This window comes from Oryctolagus cuniculus, chromosome 9 (assembly GCF_964237555.1).
Source record: "Oryctolagus cuniculus chromosome 9, mOryCun1.1, whole genome shotgun sequence".
Lineage (NCBI taxonomy): Eukaryota > Metazoa > Chordata > Mammalia > Lagomorpha > Leporidae > Oryctolagus > Oryctolagus cuniculus.
The window spans coordinates 110,681,149-110,699,578 of NC_091440.1; the positions used below are offsets into that span (position 1 = coordinate 110,681,149).

Sequence of the window (18,430 nt, forward strand, 5' to 3'; positions counted from 1 at the left end):
CTAAAATATCTGAGAGGAGCTTCTGAGGAAGGAAGGAGGTTTCTTTTGGCCCATAGTTTGGAAGTTGATAGTCCAAGACTGAGCAGCCCCATGAGTTAGGCACCTGGTGGAGGCTGGCAATGGTGAAGCATGTGTAAAGCAACAATTGCATGGTGAGCCACGAAGCAGGGAACCCCAGGGAGCACATTCTACCTATAGGATCAACCCTTGCCCAAGTACTATCTTCCAAGGGTAAGCCCCCAGTGACCTAACTACCTCCTATCACCAGAAGCCAAAATTAAATCAAGTATTCACTCTTAATATCCATCAACCATTAGCATTAATCCATTAACCATTAACATAAGACTTTCAGGTTTAAACATCTGCATGAAGTTGAGCAGTCAAGTCTTATTCAAACCATAACATTATTTGACACAACATATATTTTGTTTATTTATCTTCTTATCTTGCTTCCAAATTAAGGCCTGTAAAGTAGAGATCACTCACGTACTTTTCGAGTAAAAATTAAAATATGAATGGGTGAATAAATTCCAAAGGGAAAGCAGCTATGCTAACCATGCCCTCCTTCCTTCTTATGAACTCACTAGTTAAAAACTCCTTTCCTCCAAGATACTCCAGTGGAAATCTCTCCACATGGAAATCTGAATATTGAGGAATAAGTGTTTCCCCACAAACATGAAGGGGAAAAATGCAAAAACATGTAACAAAACATTTCTACAAAAAAGGCCAGTGCTGGTCTTTAAGATTGTGGAAATAGAGGAAAGACTAGCTTCATGCAAAATTACCTGAGGTTTTTCAGATTAAGTCAGAAAAAGAAACAAAATGAGATGATCTGTGTTAGGCAATATCTTTAAGCAAAATCCCATTTTTAAGCAGTCCACTTTTGGTCATAACAACTAGGGTAAATAAAGAAAAACAATTAGTCCAATGCAAGACTGAAATTCCAGATCTCAAAGACTAACATAAAAGCAGGAAATTTATGGTAAGAAGGGGGGAAAAATAATTGACTGAGATTTTATGGATGAAAAAATGAAATGTAGCTTTATATACAAGGTTTCTTGAAAAATTTCCCAGTGCTTGTCGTTCTTTAAGGACAAGGTCTTGGAAGCAAATAAAAAAGAATGAAAACATTTGTGGTGGTCAAGGTAGAGCAGATTTACCTGGCTCACAGCCTCTTCATGGCTTGCGGCTCTAGATGCACATCCTCTGAGCCCGCTGCTGTGATTCCTCCACTTACAACCTCAGATGACATTCTGGAGACACATTAAACATCACAGCAAGCATTAATCCCATCAAAGCCTACCCTGGCAGATCAAACTTGCTGCCAAACTCAGAAGGCTGCCAGAATCTATGACGATCAGGTTTTATTAGATTATCTTAGAGGCAGTATAATAATGAAAAATACTTAAGAAATGATTCTTGGGTCTTTCACAATATAACAATGTGCTTCAAGCAGGGAATGCTGAGTGTGTTGTTTTATAAGATTGAGGAAAATGGGCAGGATTTAATGTGACTGTGTATTAGGGAGAATTTACTTTTATATAGCATATCTCAGATGATGGCTGTTTGTATTCCCCTCATGATAGATCTAATACAGAGGGAAAGAGATGGTTTTCTGTATGATATATGCTGCTGTCATGTAAGGTAATGGTTCCACGTAGCCCACGGCATCACTCAGGGCAGGAGAGATCCAGGGAGCTCAGGGTCTATGTGATTTGGTTCAGTTCCTGGAATGAGGGCTGATGGAGGCTGCAAGGGGCCTGGCGCTGGTGTGGCCCAAATGCGTCAGGTTGGGTATGGCCGTAATTGTCTCATTTACCACCAGGCTCATAAGAGAAGAAATCTGAGTTCTGTAAGCTTTGGTCATTTGTACAATAAGAGCAAAATAAACAGCACCTGTATTTTCTTTCTTGTCAGATTGAGAAAGCAGGTGACAAGTCAGAATCTGTGCATATGTTGCGTCTGAGACACAGCCTGAGTAACTTAATCCACCACAACCTCCTTTTGAAACTGCTCTTCCTGTCTCCCGTCTTGTTTTCTTCCAGTTTATTCTCTGCATAGCAGCCCATTGTAGCTGATCACTTTTCAGGTTAAAGTCCTTCAATGTCAAGGCCTTCAAGGTGCCTGTGTCCCTCTTGCTTCTTACCACCTGCTCTTTGCTGCTATCCGGTCTCCTGGTTTCCTCATAGACTCAAGTTCTTTTCTGACTTGGGCCATCCCAGGCGCTGCTCTTCACCTTTTACAAGGCCGACTTCCACCATTTCTTCAGAGAACCATTTCCTTGCTCCCCAGCCTCATCTATGTTCTCCCAGTAATTCCCTCTTTTGAAGCCAGTTTCTTTTCCCTCACAGTGAGGGCCATGATTTGTCATGATATACTTAGATATTGCTAGACATTTACTCAAATGTATAATGTGAATTTTATATATTATATAATTTTATATAAAATTACATATATTTATATAATTTTATAAAATTATATAAATTTGATATATTCATATTAAAACACATAGCTGCCTATGATAAATAGTCTAAGATGGGACAGAAACATGAAGTGTTCGAGTATTTCAGTTTACATAATCGGTGGTACTCTAATTTACTGACTTTTAGAAGCTTTCTTAGGATTTAAATCAGTAAGCTAGATGTGCAGTCTATAAAGACTCAATCATGGGTATAATTTTTTTTTTTTTGACAGGCAGAGTGGACAGTGAGAGAGAGAGAGACAGAGAGAAAGGTCTTCCTTTGCCGTTGGTTCACTCTCCAATGGCCGCCACGGCCGGCGCGCTGCGGCAGGCGCACCGCACTGATCCGATGGCAGGAGCCAGGAGCCAGGTGCTTTTCCTGGTCTCCCATGGGGTGCAGGGCCCAAGCACTTGGGCCATCCTCCACTGCACTCCCTGGCCACAGCAGAGAGCTGGCCTGGAAGAGGGGCAACCGGGACAGAATCCGGTGCCCCGACCAGGACTAGAACCCGGTGTGCCGGCGCCGCTAGGCGGAGGATTAGCCTAGTGAGCCGCGGCGCCAGCCCCATGGGTATAATTTAAACGTGAAAAAAACCAGGACTGCACAGGCATAGGTCCTGATCAGTCAGAACACTTCTGACTAATCAGAGGGACTCCCAACCAATTAGAACAAATGTTGGCCAAATATCAGCTACATTTGACAATGAACACCTCATCATGAAATATCTTTTTTTTTTTTTTTTTTTTTTTTTGACAGGCAGAGTTAGATAGTGAGAGAAAGAGACAGAGAGAAAGGTCTTCCTTCTATTGGTTCACCCCCCAAATGGCTGCTATGGCCGGCGCGCTGCGCTGATCTGAAGCCAGGAGCCAGGTGCTTCTTCCTGGTCTCCATGCGGGTGCAGGGCCCAAGCATTTGGGCCATCCTCTACTGCCTTCCTGGGCCACAGCAGAGAGCTGGACTGAAAGAGGAGCAATTGGAACAGAACCGGCGTCCCAACCAGGACTAGAACCCGGGGTGCCGGCACCACAGGTGGAGGATTAGCCTAGTGAGCCGCGGCGCCGGCCAGAAGTATCTTTTTTAAAAATTTCTTTTCTTCTTCTTCTTTTATTTGAAAGACAGAGAAAGTGATAGAGACAAGAAAACACAATGATGGCTCATTTTCCAAATGCCCATCACAGCCTGGGCTGGGTGAGGTCAAAGCCAGGAGACTAGAACTCCATCCAGGGCTCCGATGTGGACAGTAGAGACCCAAGTACTTAAACCATGACTGCTGCCTCCCAGGTTGCGCATTGGCAGGAAGCTGGAATCAGCAATGGCACTGCAGTATGGGATGGGGCATTCCAAGCAGTGTCTTAACTGCTGGGCCAATGCTTGCCCCCAGGTACTGTCTCAAAGGGATTTTCAGTATGGTTACAATGCACAAGGGAAGCAAGGACTCCAGTTTTCAATTCTAAAACTGAATCAAATTCACAGATACCAGCTCCCTGCAGAGCTGAGTTGAAGATTCTGAAGTGTGCCTAGGCTCACTGTGAAAGTGTATTGACATGTGCCACAGATGAAGAAAGAACAAAACACAGAACATGTGCTGTGTATTTGCTATTCTTGCTTGTGATTGAAAGAGCAACCTGCACTCAAATCCTCCTTCAGGTAACTAGGAACTGTGCAACTTTTGTCACATAGCTTTACCTATTTGAGTTTATACAAGGGGACTTCAAAAAGTTCAAGAAAATTGTGTAATAGAACAACATATGCATGTATTTAACAATAGTTTTGTACCCAAACAAACTTATCTTTTAATTTTGTTTTTCCACAAACTCTTTGAAATGATTTTGCTTTTTCTTCCACTGGAAGTTTGGGGTAGTAGGTGCAGGCGTCTGGCAGAGCAGTTAAGATGTCACCTGGGGGGGCCAGTGCTGTGGCATAGCAGGGTAAAGTGCTGCCTGCAGTGCCGGCGTCCAATATGGGCACCGGTTCAAGTCCCGGCTGCTCTAATTCCAATCCAGCTGTCTGCTATGGCCCGGAAAAGCCATCTAAGATGGCCCCTGCACCCATGGGGGGGACCCAGAGGAGGCTCCTGGCTCCTGGCTTTAGATCTGCGCAGCTCCGGCCGTTGTGGCCAATTGGAAAGTGAACCAGTGGATGGAAGACTTCTCTCTCTCTCTCTCTCTCTCTCTCTGCCTCTCCTTCTTTCTCTGTGTAACTCTGACTTTCAAATAAATAAATAAATGCTTCTTGGGATACCCACGTCTCATGTCAGAACTCCTGGGTTCATGTCCCAGCTCTGCTCTTGATTTCAGTTTCCTGTTGCGGAGCAGCATGTGATGGCTGGGAGAGAGCATGTGATGGCTGAAGCAGTGAGGTCCCTGCCCTTCACGGGGGAGACCTGCGTTACATTTCTAGCTCCTGGCTCCAGCCTGGCCCAGTCCTGTCTATTGCAGGCATTTGAGGAGTGAATCAGCAGATGCAAGCTCCATCTCAGTACTGTCTTTCTATCTCTCCGCCTTTCAAAGACAAAAAAAACCCAAAAACCAAACCAAAACAAAAAAGATGGAAGTACTAATACTCACCTCAAAGGATTAAGCAAAATAAGCCTGGAGGAATAATGTGGAGAACATAGAGAACATTAAGACATTAGGCTCCATGAAATGATTCTGGTGGCCTGGATGGAGGTGAGAGTCCAGCCTCATGACAGGGCTCGTGGTAAAGAAAAGAGGAGCAGAAAGCCCAAGAGCAGGACAGACCCAAGAGGATCCTATCTAAAGCCATAGTGATGAGGCCAGGAGCAGAGGTGGGGAAGGCACGTGTTGAACAGAAATATATTTTTGGTGAAGTGCTCTGTGCCTTTTCTCCTTGAATCTTTAAGAAAGTTACCCAAGTCATACTATATACTTGGTGTGCTGGATTATTATTATTTTAAAAATTGCTATTGATTTTAGGAGCAGATGCCCCCCCCCCCAAAGTGCTCCCATCTTCAAGTTTGTTCCCCAAATGACTGTAATAGCCAGGGCTGGGCCAGGCCAAAACCAGAAGTTTGGAACTCCATCTGTGTCTTCCACATGGGTGGCAGGAGTCTGAGTACTTGGGCCATCTCCTGATGTTTTCTCAGGCACATTGAGCAGGGAGTGGGATCAGAAGTGGAGTAGCCTGCACTTGAACTCAAATGGGATGCTGCTGTTGCAGGCAGTGGCTTAACCTGCTGCACCACAATGCTGGCCCCCAGTTGGACTTTGCCAAAAGCTGGTGAAAGGGTTGAATTTTGGATCAAGATCATGAGGGGACCAAAACAGGATCTTCTTCAGGTGATAAGTGCTTAAAACGGTGGCTACTGCCATCTGCTTTATTATAGCAGGTGCTTCAGTAGACAAATGAATGAGCTGTGATAGGGCAGAAGAGTATAGAGCTCAGCTAGCCTGGGTGTGTCTGGCCTTAATTACACTATCCTTTTTTTTATGTATTTGTCTTTCTGAGAGCAGCTTATTTCACTTAGCATAAGTTTATCCACACTGCTTATCCTCATTGTTCGAATGATATAATGCCTTTCTTTTCTGAGACTGAATAATATTCTATTTTTCTATGGGTGTATACCATATATTCCTTATCCATTCATATATTGATGAACATCTGGATTGGTTACACATATTGATTATTGTGAATAATGCTGTAATGAATATGGAAATGCAGATACATCTTTGAGATTCTGACTTTGATTATTTTGGATATAAATGCAGTAGCGGGATTGCTACATGACCTGGTAACTCTAATTTTTTTTTAATTTTTTTTCCTTTTTTTTTATTTAGTAAATATAAATTTCCAAAGTACAGTTTATGGATTACATTACCCCCCCCCCCATAATTTCCCTCCCACTCACACCCCTCCCATCTCCCGCTCCCTCTCCCATTCCATTCACATCAAGATTCATTTTCAATTATCTTTATATACAGAAGATTGATTCAGTATATATTAAGAAAAGATTTCTTCAGTTTGCACCCACACAGAAACACAGAGTGTAAAATACTGTTTCAGTACTAGTTATAGCATTACTTCACATTGGACAACACATTAAGGACAGATCCCACATGAGAAGTAAGTACACAATGACTCCTGTTGTTGACTTAACAATTTGACACTCTTGTTTATGGCATCAGTAATCTCCCTAGGCTCTAGTCATGAGTTTCCAAGGCTATGGAAGCCTTTTGAGTTCTCCAACTTCGATCTTATTCCAACAGGGTTATAGTCAAAGTGGAAGTTCTCTCCTCCCTTCAGAGAAAAGTACCTCCTTCTTTGATGGCCCGTTCTTTCCACTGGGATCTCACTCAGAGATCTTTCATTTAGGTCCTTTTTTTTTTTTTTTTTTTTTTTTTCTCCAGAGTGTCTTGGATTTCCATGCCTAAAATACTCTCATGGGCTCTTCAGCCAGATCCGAATGCCTTAAGGGCTGATTCTGAGCCCAGAGTGCTATTTAGGACATCTGCCATTCTAAGAGTCTGCTGTAATTACACTATCCTTAAACACTTGTTCCAGCTAGAGATTTGCTAACAAGAGCCTTTGTTTAAATATCAGAGCTCCAAAATACTTACAGCCTAGGCTCTAGAAAGTTCTGTCCACTGGGATTCTGCATGACTCTGAGCTGGATGAGCCCTTGTGTTTATTAAAGGATGTTCTGGGAACATAAAGCTGTTTGTCTTCATGACAAGCCAAGCAGCTCTTGGCCAGTCAAGTTCTCTGCCACATGTCCTCTTAAACTTTCTAATCCACATACAAGATTGATTTTAGCAGCTCCTTGACATTCGCATTGAACCCTATAATGTTCTTTGCTGGGCCCCTCCTTTGCATTGCTGTATCCCACTGTGTTCACTGCCGTTTGCTGCAGTATTTTCTTCTTGCTTTTTGAATCTGTGCTTATTACCGCTTCCTGCTTCTTTCTTGGACATCACCATAGCAGGGGGTACCACTCTGAGCTTGAGAAGGGTCCACCAGTTGTGGTGGAATGAGAAGGCCATGCCAAGATGGCCGCTGGCAAGTGAGCATCAGTTACTAAGGAATGGCTTCGGAACCCACCTGGCAAAGGAGCCTGTCTGGCAACAGGCTGTGATTGGTTAGGGCATAAACTGCCTCTTGACCGGATTGGCTGCCTTGGCTATTTAAGCTGCTGTACCAACTGAAATAAACGAGTCTGCGAGCTGCTTGCCTCTGGCCTGCTTTCACCCGACTCCCGGGATCTATGTGATGACTCCATGCCTCTTGCCCCCACCGCGCTCCTCCTCCCAGAACGAATCCACCACAATAACCAGTTGAGACTTGTCCAGGCTTTGCTGTTGGATGTGAAAACAGCCTCCAGAAATCCATCTATGGAGTCAGTCTCCTGGTGTGGCAGAGACTGGCTGTGTGTTCCCCTAACTCATTTCCTTTTCTTTCTAGCCTCACACCTTCCTGGCACACATATACTGTGTTGGAGTGCTGACCAAATAAACACCGGCAGAGATATTGTACACTCGCTGCAGCCCTGGCCTCTAATGATTTGTGATTCAAATCGCCCAGTGGAGGACTCCAAGGCTCTGGGGTTGCAGCAATGCTGGATGGAAGGACCCTGGGAGGATTAGCATTGCCTACCCCATCCCTGCTTTGACTGTGTCATAGCAGACATGAACTTGTATTTTTTTTGACAGGCAGAGTGAACAGTGAGAGAGAGAGAGACAGAGAGAAAGGTCTTCCTTTGCCGTTGTGAACTTGTATTTTCTAAAACCACCAAAATGTCGCAGATGTTTGTTACAGCAATTACCTAGCCCTGATTGACTCACTAAGTAAAAATGGAAAGCTCTATCTAATAACAAAGACTGCATTTGCCCTCGAGGGGTAGGCAGCATAGCATTGGTCATTTTATAATACAGTGTAAGCCAGAAAGAGGAGAGAGGCAGCCTTCCCCGGTTTCCACTGCACTGCACTGCTTTTCTGTTTCACGACACTACAACACTACGTGGCTGTGTGACAGACCTGCATGGAGTTGACTGATGAGAGGCAGAGGAAGCAGTAACAGTTTTTGAAAGGAGGCAGAGAGGAGTATGGGTCTGGCATGCTAATGTGTCTGCGTGGTGAAATCCAGGATGGTCGGGACCAGCAGATGTGCACATGGTGTTCAGGGAATGGCAAGTATTAGATAACCAGTTTGGATCATCCCTTAGTCAAGTGCAGGACACTCAGAGATTTGGAGCTTTGAGTTGATTCTCTGATTTGGAGAATCACAGGGTAAAAAGAGCCAGTATGTCTGGGTTCTTTGTGTCATTTGAACCTGAGCGGGTTGGGGAAGAAAACTCCCACTACTGATTCATGTAGGGAGAAGAGAAGGTGCTCTTTTGGCTTCCGAGGTGATTTTGCCTTAATAGGCACGCTGTCCCTCCCCAGCCACCTTTGTTTTACTGTTCAGAGTGGCAGCTGGGTTCAGAAGTTAGGGAGGTTCTTCTGTTTGTATGGTCTGTGGTCTCAGAGCGGGGAGGGGAGGAAAAGGCATTCACACCCTGCCAGGCAACTGGAGAGGAGCCCACAGGTGTTCACTATAGGAAAGTCAAGGATCCTGACTCATGTGGTGGCCACTCGAACTTTTTTCTCTAACTGAAAGAAAAATTCAGTTGCTCCTCAATATCCATGGGAGAATGGTTTCAGGACTGCCCCCCCCCCCGCCCCCGCCAAATATCCAAATCTGAGAGCACTCAAGTCCCTTATATAAAATGGTGCAGTACTTGCATGTAACCTGCACAATCCTCTCACAAGCTTTAAATCTTCTCCAGATTACTTGTAAGACCTAAAACCATGTAAACGCATTGTAAGTAGTTGTTATACTGTAATGTGTAGGAAATAATGGCAAGAAAAGATGGGTACATGCACAGTTGGAATTAAAAAAAATTTTTTGACGCACAGTTGGTTGAATATGAGGGATGACTGTACATTAATTTTTAAAGTATTTGTTTATTTGTATCTACTGGAAAATGAGAGAGGGAGAAATATTGATCTTCCATCCACTGGCTTATTCCCCCAAATGCCCACAACAGTTAGAGCTGAGCCAGATCAGGGCCAGGAGCCCAGAAATCCATCCAGGTCTCCCATGGTGGTGGTAGGGGCCAAGCACTTGAAAGATCATCTGTCAGAGTCTGCATCAGCAGGAAACTGGAGTTACGAGTAGGAGGTGGGATTTGAACCCAGGCACTCTGATGTAGGATACAAGCATCCTCACCAGCATTTTAACCACCAGGCCAAACACCCACCACGTAAGCTTATACTTCCATCTTTAAATGTTTATTTTTTTTTTTTTATTATTTTCATCCACTTTAAAGGCAGAGTGACAGAGAGACAGACAGACAGAATCTTCCATCTGTTGGTTTACTTCCCAAATGCTGACAACAGCCAAGGCTGGGCCAGGCCAAAGTCAGGAGGCTGAAACTCCATCCAAGTCTACCATGTGGGTGGCAGGGACCCAGGCAGTTGAACTGCATTCTCCCACGTTGGATAAGCAGCAAGCTAGATTGGAGGAACAGTTTGGACTTGAATGGATGCTTTTATCTGGGATGTGGGCATCCCAAGTGTTGGCTTAACCCACTGTGCCACAATGCCCTTCCCATACATTAAATTTGAGAAACACTGTTTTGAAGCTCCAGTTTCTACTTTTAAATGGAAAAGCCATGTGGAAGGATGGGAGTGATTTCTAGAGGGGTCAAGGAAGACAAAATGGAGAAGGACCAGGGAGAAAGGGAGGGAGGAATTCCTTGGCATTTACTTCCCCCTTGAAAATTTTGGGAGGGACCAACACTCTGGCTAGGCATCTGTTTGTGGCGCCAGCATCCCTTATGGGTGACGGTTCTAGTCCCTGCTGCTCCTCTCCTGATCCAGCTCTCTGCTTGTGGCCTGGGAAAGCAGAAGATGGCCCAAGTGTGTGGGCTCCTGCACCAGTATGGGAAACCAGGAAGAAGCTCCTGGCTCCTGGCTTCAGATTGGCACAGCTCCTGCAGTTGTGGCCATTTAGGGAGTGAACCAGCAGATGGAAGACCTTTCTCTCTCTCTCTCCCCCTGTCTGTAACTCTGCCTCTCAAAGAAATAAATAAAATATTTTAAAAAAATATAATAACTCATATTTATGCTTGTATTTTTTTTAAAAAGATTTATTTATTTACTTAGGAGGCATAGTTACAGACAGAGAAAGGTAGGGACAGAGTGAGGTCTTCCATCTACTGGTTCACTCCCCAAATGGCCACAACAGCCAGAGCTGAGCTGATCCAAAGCCAGAAGGGAAACTTATTCTGGGTCTCCCACTCAGGTGCAGAGGCCCGAGCACTTGGGCCATCTTCTGCTTTCCCAGGCCATTAGCAGGGAGCTGGATTGGAAGTAGAGCAGCTGGGACTTGAACCAGTGCCTATATGGGATGCTTAACTTACTACACCTCGGTGCCAGCCCCAATAAATAAAATGTTTTTTAAAAAAAATCTCTTGGGAAAAGCTGGAGTGATTCTGGAGAGAACTGGAATGCCAGATAGATTAGGTGTAGGAATCTGAGGGCTGGAGGTGCCATGTCTGTTGGCTGTGTATACATACACAGTGTGCACACAGGTGCTAGGGGAAAATATATGTTGAGGCAGTTTTTAATCAAACCTTAAATGACACACTTTTGTTTTACTTGAATGACACAAGAAGGGACTCTCCTGGAATACACTTTGTCACTAAGAGAAATGGACAGATTTTTCCCTTTCCTCCTATCCTGTGAACCTGGTTGTTCCAGTCTACCTGCACCTTCTCTGAGAAACTCAAGTTCTTGTTCTTCTGCCATGAAAATGGCATTTCCTACATCCTGTTCACTTTTAAAGGTTATTTTTTCCAGTCTTGATATCTCAAGAATGCATTCTGATGAACTAATCTGATACCAGACAAGCAACAACCGGTTCATTGTGACTTGTAGCATTGCTCCTCTTAGGTGACCTACATAGATGTTTCATCTTGCTTGCAGAGAAGAAGCAAACACAAGAAATTTGATGTATTGTGGAATGCTTAAATAATGAGTAAATCATTACATTACCATTAAATTTACTATTTGTTATTAAGTAAATATTTAAATTTTGGGACTGGTGTTGTGGCAAAGCAGGTTAAGCCCCTGTCTGCAGAGCCGGTGTCCCGTGTGGGTGCCAATAGGAGTCCTGGCTGCTCTGCTTCCCATCCAGCTCCCTGCTCTTGGCCTGGGAAAGCAGCAGAAGATGGCACAAGTGCTTGGGCCCCTGTCACCCATGTGGGAGACCGACCTGGAAGAAGCTCCTTGCTCCTGTCTTCAGCCTGGGAATGGCTGTTGTGGCCATTTGGGGAGTGAACTAGTGGAGAGAAGACCTCTCTGTCTCTCCCTCTCTCCGACTTTTAAATAGTAAACAAACAAAAAAGACAAAAAATTAGGCTATTTTTAAAAGATTTTTATTTATTTATTTGACAGGTAGAGTTACAGAGAGAGAGAGAGAGAGAGAGAGAGAGAGAGAAAGGTCTTCCATCTGCTGGTTCACTCCCCCAAATGGCCGCAACGGCTGGAGCTGCGCCGATCTGAAGCCAGGAGCCAAGTGATTCCTCCTGGCCTCCCATGCGCGTGCAGGGGCCCAAGCACTTGGGCCATCCTCCGCTGCCTTCCTGGGCCACAGCAGAGAGCTGGACTGGAAGAGGAGCAACTGGGACTAGTAGCTGGTGCCCACATGGAATGCCGGCGCTGCAGGCGGAGGATTAATGCCCCCTCCCCCCATTTAGATTATTAAAACATTGACACATTATTAATAAAAAGAAGAGCTAGCATTAATAAAATTCCAGGTGCCAGGCACTGATCTAAGTGCTTTCCATGTATACATTCAGTTCTCAGGGCCACTCTATGGTATAGCAATCATTTCATTTCCATTTTGCAGATGAGGAAATTGAGGCATGGAGCGATCAAGCAATACGGTCTAGGTCTAGCAGCTGGAAAGCACTGGAATAGGGATCTGAACTCAGGAGGCCTGGCTTCAGGGTCCCTGCTCTAACACAGCCGGTGGCGTATGTTTTTCCATGGTGAAAAGGGAGGTGGCGACGGTTGCTGTGTCTCACGCATTCCCAAGGCACAGTCTCAACTGAAACTTCCCAAGGGAACGAGGCGACCTCCAAGCAAGTGGTATCCCGGAGCTTCTATTCTGACCCCGAAGTCATCCACCTTTCTAAATCTGTTTTCTCTTCCAAAAAGCAAGGAGGGTGAGACTACCCGGCCTCTAAGACCCTGCCAGTTCTTAGGTAACACAGCCCTTACACGGCTGCATTAAATGGCCAACCTCAGGGTGCTGGCTTCTAGGACCTTTTAAGCTAGAAGCTGCTGAGCGGACCTGGAAAGAGCTTGGGGCAAGAAATGAGACTGCAGCTCCGGGAAACTTTAACCTGTGCCTAAGAAACCTAAACACCCTTGCCAGGTGCCTACTGTGTGCGGCGCGTGGCAAACAGACGATACATTCGCGCGGCAAGCTTGTGAGGTAGGTAGTACTGTCTCCATTTTTAAAACGAAGCCGAAGCTTACACGCACCAAGCGCCTTGCCCAAGATGGCCCAGGTAGCAAGGATGCAGGGAGGACTCAAATCCAGTCTGTCCGATACCAAACCCCACGCGCATTTCACAGCCCACGCCTCCTTATATGTCTATCTCGTTCCAGTCTTACTGCTAAGCCCACGTCGTAGCTATCGTCTGTCCCAGTGAACTGATGCGGCGAGCGGGGCTCGCAGCGCCCGAGGGCCGTGGGCGTGCTCGTGGGCGGGGCGGCCGAGGCGCCTCCCTCAGGCTCGGCGTCCCCAGCGGCTCCCACCTTTCCAGGTCCCAGCCCCGCGGCGAACTACACTTCCCAGCGAGACGCGGGCGCGCGCACGCGCACCGGGGCCTCCACCATGGCGACCGTGCTGTCCAGGGCGCTCAAGCTCCCGGGTAAGAAGGCGTCGCAGCCCCTCGACCACCCTGCCCACGCCGGGCTTGGGAAGACGGGGAGGCGAGGCTGTCGGGGCAAGGCCATGCGAGGCCTGGGCGCAGCTGCTGGCGCCCGGAGGCGACGCGGGCGCAGTCCCCGCGGGCTGGGGGGTCCCTGCTCCACCACGAGGCGGGAGGGGCGCCCGGCGGATCGGGGGTTGCAGGCGCGCGGCAATCGGGGGAGACCCCGGGGAAGGGCGGCCGGGGGCGCGCGGAGCGGGTGACCGGGAGCCGACGGCAGCCGCTCCGGCGGTGACCGTCAGAGCGCGCTTCGCCGGCGTCTCCTGCGAAGGGTTGGGGAAGGGAGCATCCTTCCCCGAGCGCCGAGGACGAGGTACCGCGGAGGACTGCGGCAGCTTGTGCCCTGTCCCGGATCTGGGCGGGAGCAGGGGGCGACTGGGCAGCTGGTGACCCTCCGTGGGACGGCCTCTCCTCGTAGTGACAGCAGTGACGCAGCCGTGAGCTAGGTGGGACAGGTATGTCTCTTCCGAGTTTACAGAAGGGGAAAATAGGAAAATTAGGAAAATGGCTAATTAGGTTGTCCAGGGTCACCCAGGCAGTGCTGGAAACCTTGAACCTCAGGGGTCTTTTGTCTGTAGATCCCGAGCTTTTGGTACCACTTGGTCAGCTCCTGGCTGTCCAGGCCGAGCATGGGGAATGATTTGGCACCTGTAAGTTGCAGCGAATGTGTGGAATGTTCTTTAAGGAAACACTAGTGCCGGTAACAACTTCCAGAGCTGATTCAGTACTTTGGGCAGCAGCTCCACGCTTTTATTTATTTATTTTTCCTTTCATTTCTCTCTCAAGCCGTCAGAATAGGACTGTACAGTTAGAAACTTGCTGTTTTGATAGAAGTGCGTGTATTCTGCCTGTGTAAATTGTAAACATGAAGGCTTTCGAAAAACTTGCTGTTCTGCCTCAATAAATGTTGACCATTGGAGATAAACCTGTGTTTGCAGGTAGCTTAAGTTGTTAGAGGGAAAAGGAGTTGCTTTCGCTGGCATGGCTGGGTGTTGCAGTATCCAGTGTGAGGTTACCGGGGCCTTACACAGTGCCTGTGTGCTAGGGCCTAACAGTCTGCAGCATTGAAACAGGCCTGGAGCCTGGGATGATGACACATTGAGTGTATGATGAGCATAAGTACCTGTTCCCAGACTTCACGACCTGGGACAGATTTGTTTTTCACAAGGGCTCACAGGGACATTGGAAAGAACGTTGATAATATCTGTCTTGGAATGTGTGCATAACATTGACATGAAATGGAAGACATGTCCCTATACTTGCAGGATTGGTTTCCTTTGAAGAGGATAGCCTTAGTGTAGGGTGATAGCTTCCCAAAGGGGCAATGAAATGTTAGATGTGCTTAGTTTTCTTTCTTTTTATCCTTTATCATTTACAAAATTTTTTTTCAGCATAGGCAACTGTTATTCTTTGATGATGAGAATACAAGAAAGTCTTGCTTTAGAAACTCTTGAGTTGTGGCATTGTTACTGTCGGTAACTAGGGCTGGGTAAAAGGATTCCCGTAGCCTTGCCCTTGGACCTGGGTTTGGAGGTATGTCATGCTGTGGCTGTATGTGTAGCCTTTTATGTGAACTGAGCTTTCTTTTCAATTGTAGTTTTGTTTGTCTCCCTCCTGCGCCTTCTCCCTTCCACTCAAAATACAAGTTTTAGCTTTTGTATTAGAAGTTGCTTCCTTACAGTTCTCACTGGGTACCCTATAATTGGGGCTGCGGAACTGCTGTTTGGGCTGCTGTGTCATATTACCTTGATTAACAGCCTGACTATTTTTGTGTGTGTGTGTGATGGCAGCTAAGAGAAGACGGGCTCAGGTTCAGATCCAGCCTTCAGCTAATTAATTCCTTAATCCCAGCAAGCTTTGGTTTTCTTTTCTTTTTCTTTTTTTTTTTTAATGGCCGCTATGGCCGGCACTACACCAATCCGAAGTCAGGAGCCAGGTGCTTCCTCTTGGTCTCCCATGCTGTGCAGGTGCCCAATCACCTGGGCCATCCTCCACTGCCCTCCTGGGCCACAGCAGAGAGCTGGACTGGAAGAGGAGCAACCAGGACTAGAACCAGTGCCCATATGGAATGCCGGCGCCGCAGGCAGAGGATTAACCAAGTGAGCCATGGTGCCGGCCCTGGTTTTCTGATCTGCAATGATAGTGTCACTGTGGAACAGTCACTTTCTGCACATGCTAGTCTGCATATTTACCTTTCGGAATAGTGAAAGGGATGGATGTACTTAAGAGGCTTATTATTAACCTTTGAGACAGGCTGATGACTCAATAAATGTTAGCGATTGTTGTTAGCGCCTTTAGCACCATGCTCACTGATGAGTGTGATACCTGAAGAAGGCCCGACGCAGTCATGAGTGAGCTAATGATGGCAACCTCAGGAGGAAGGAGCAGTTTCTAGGAATGTATTTCAGTGGCTCCCATCCTTTCACCAAGTGCAGGATGGAAAGCTGGCTCTCATGCATCAGGTGAGGTTAATTAGTAACAGGCGCATAGTGTTGACATGCGTAAAGCCTGTGGCACAGTTATCCTGCTTTAAAGTTTGAAGGTCAAACACTGAAGGGGCTATGAAAGCATAATATTATTGTTAAGGTTTGTTTTATTATGTGTAACCTAGAGTGATTATGTGCCCTTGGATAAACTGTGCCATGATATGAATTACTTACCTTTAGTTGTACTAAAGTGTATGGTATAGTAAATGTATAGATTAGCATATATTATAGAATAAATAGGCTTTGGTAGCGTGCCGTGAAAAACATTTGGGGATGGTATAATTGCATCACTTTCTCATTTATGTTTGCCTCTGCATCGCTTTGTAAATGCTGTTAACCAACACCCCTAGTCTACTCAAGAGGAAAACCAGTGGTGGTAGAAATCTCATTTATATTGATGTATTGTGGGGTTAATGCCATCCGCCTTATTCTTGGAAACCTTTGCATTCATTAAAAATCTCTCTCCCTCCCCTCTCCCTCTCTCTCTCCCTCTCTCCCCCTCTCCCTCCCCCCCCTCTCCCTCTCTCCCCCTCTCCTCCTCTCTCCCCTTCTCTCTCCCCCTCTCTCTCCACCTCTCTTTCCCCCCCTCCCCCTCTCTCCCCCTCTCTCCCCCTCTCCCTCTCTCCCTCCTCTCTCCCCCTCCCCCTCTCCCCCCTCTCCCCCCCCTCTCTCCCCCTATCTCCCCCTCTCTCTTCCCCTCTCTCTCCCTCTCCCCCTCTCCCCCTCTCTCCCTCTCCCCCTCTCTCCCTCTCCCCCTCCTCTCTCCCTCTCTCCCTCTCTCTCCCCCTCTCCTTCTCTCTCCCCCTCTCCCTCTCTCTCCCTCTCTCTCCCTCTCCCTCCCTCAAGTATTACTTTCAAATAAATAGATAAATCTTAAAAAAAAAAAAAAAATCTGGGCCGTGGCAGAAAGCAACAAGAGTAAGGGCTGAGTGTCCTAAGCTTTGAAGCATGGATTTGATATCAAGCTCCTCAGGGTGAGTAGGACTGAAGGAAACTCAAAGGGCTTCTTCGTGCTTTCTTCTCTCCTGTTGTCTTTATGTGAGTATACAGAGGGAGAAAATGTTTAGTTAGGGTTTCTCTAATCAAAACCTGCAGTCTTGGAGCAGGTTAGCGTAGTAGTTGAGATACCCGCATCCCACACAAGAGTGCCTGGGTTGGATTCCTGCCTCTGGCTCTGGTTCCTGAATGTAGCTTTCTGCCAGTGCAGACCTTGCAAGGCAGCAGTGGTGGGTCCCTGCCACTCATAAGGGAGACTTAGGTTGTGTTCCCAGCTTCTGGCTTTATCCCTAGCCCAGCCCTCTCTGTTGTGGGCATTCGGAGAGTGAACCAGTGGATGCAAGATCTCTCTCAGTTGTCTGTCTCTCTGCCTCTCAAAAAAAAAAAAAAAAAAAAAAAAAGAACTGGCAGTCTGTAATAATCAGGCTGAGGCTTGTTTTTACATGATCTGAATTATATATAACATGTTATTGTCAAAATAAGTGGTTAGCCTTCTTGAAAGGTTGGTGAAGAACTGGCCCTGAATCACCTGTGGTCTTCCAGAGGAAGACACAGGAGACGGGTAGCTCTGAGCTCTCTCACGCTGGCCTTTGTGCTTCAGAGATGACATGGCCAGGTCAGAGTTCTGGAACTTTTGCCACCTGTCCTTTCTCTGAGGATGTGTTAGGTATTGCTCTTTCAGCATTGTATGTTCCTGGGGAGAACTTGCCTGTGCTTTGTTTCCATCCTTGGTGACTTCGCTCTTTCCTTTGGCCTGGCTGCCCTGTAGGATTCCTTTTTGCCCTTGAATTCCAGGATGTGTCTCGGAAGTGATAATTTTGTGTGCATTTGTTTGGGGACTCTCTGAACTCATTACTCTGCAGCTTTAGGGCTTTATCGCAGGAACTTATAAAAACATCTCTTTGAAATATTGCTTTTGGTTTCATTTTCTTTTCTGTTCTTCAGTTATGCCCATATTGGCTTACTGTTTTCTCAGTATCTGTCACTTTCTGGTCTTTTTAAAGCCTTGATCTTTTCTATGGGAGCCACACAGACAGCCAGTATAGACTATAAAGCCAGACTGCCAGGGTTTAAACTTGCTGTTTAACCATGGCTCACTTGCTTCAACTTCCAAACTTCAGTTTACAAATATCCAAAATGGAGATTGTGCGTCCATCTGGAAGAGTTATTTGGATTTACTGAGAGAAGACATGGAAGGGGCTGGAAGAGTGGATATTAAGTGCTCATTGATGTTACTTCCATTTTGTTTTCCTTTTGCCTTAATTTTCACATGGTTATCCTTTGTGTCTCAGACTCTGTTTTTGGCAATGTCTAATTCTTTATGCTGATTCCCATCATGCTTTTTTTTCTTTTTTTAAAATTAAAAAAAATATTTGACAGATGTAGTTAGACAGTGAGGGAGAGAGAGAGAAAGGTCTTCCTTCCGTTGGTTCACTCCCCAAATGGCCGCCACGGCCAGCACGCTGTGCTGATCCTAAGCCAG

General features: G+C 46.3%; 1 protein-coding gene across 2 annotated transcripts in view; it reads left to right on the forward strand.

The window, feature by feature from the left end:
* The first annotated feature begins 13,220 nt into the window (after window positions 1–13,220).
* FAM234B (family with sequence similarity 234 member B) overlaps window positions 13,221–18,430 on the forward strand; it is a 45,262-nt gene continuing 40,052 nt past the window's right edge. Inside the window, exon 1 of one of the 2 annotated variants that reach the window (XM_008259606.3) lies at window positions 13,221–13,405. In XM_008259606.3, coding sequence (XP_008257828.2) covers window positions 13,369–13,405 — 37 coding nt within the window. In that variant the 5' untranslated portion in view covers window positions 13,221–13,368. Of the gene's footprint in view, window positions 13,406–13,731; window positions 13,921–18,430 lie in introns of those variants that run through there. The other variant, XM_070048459.1, reaches the window with a different exon arrangement.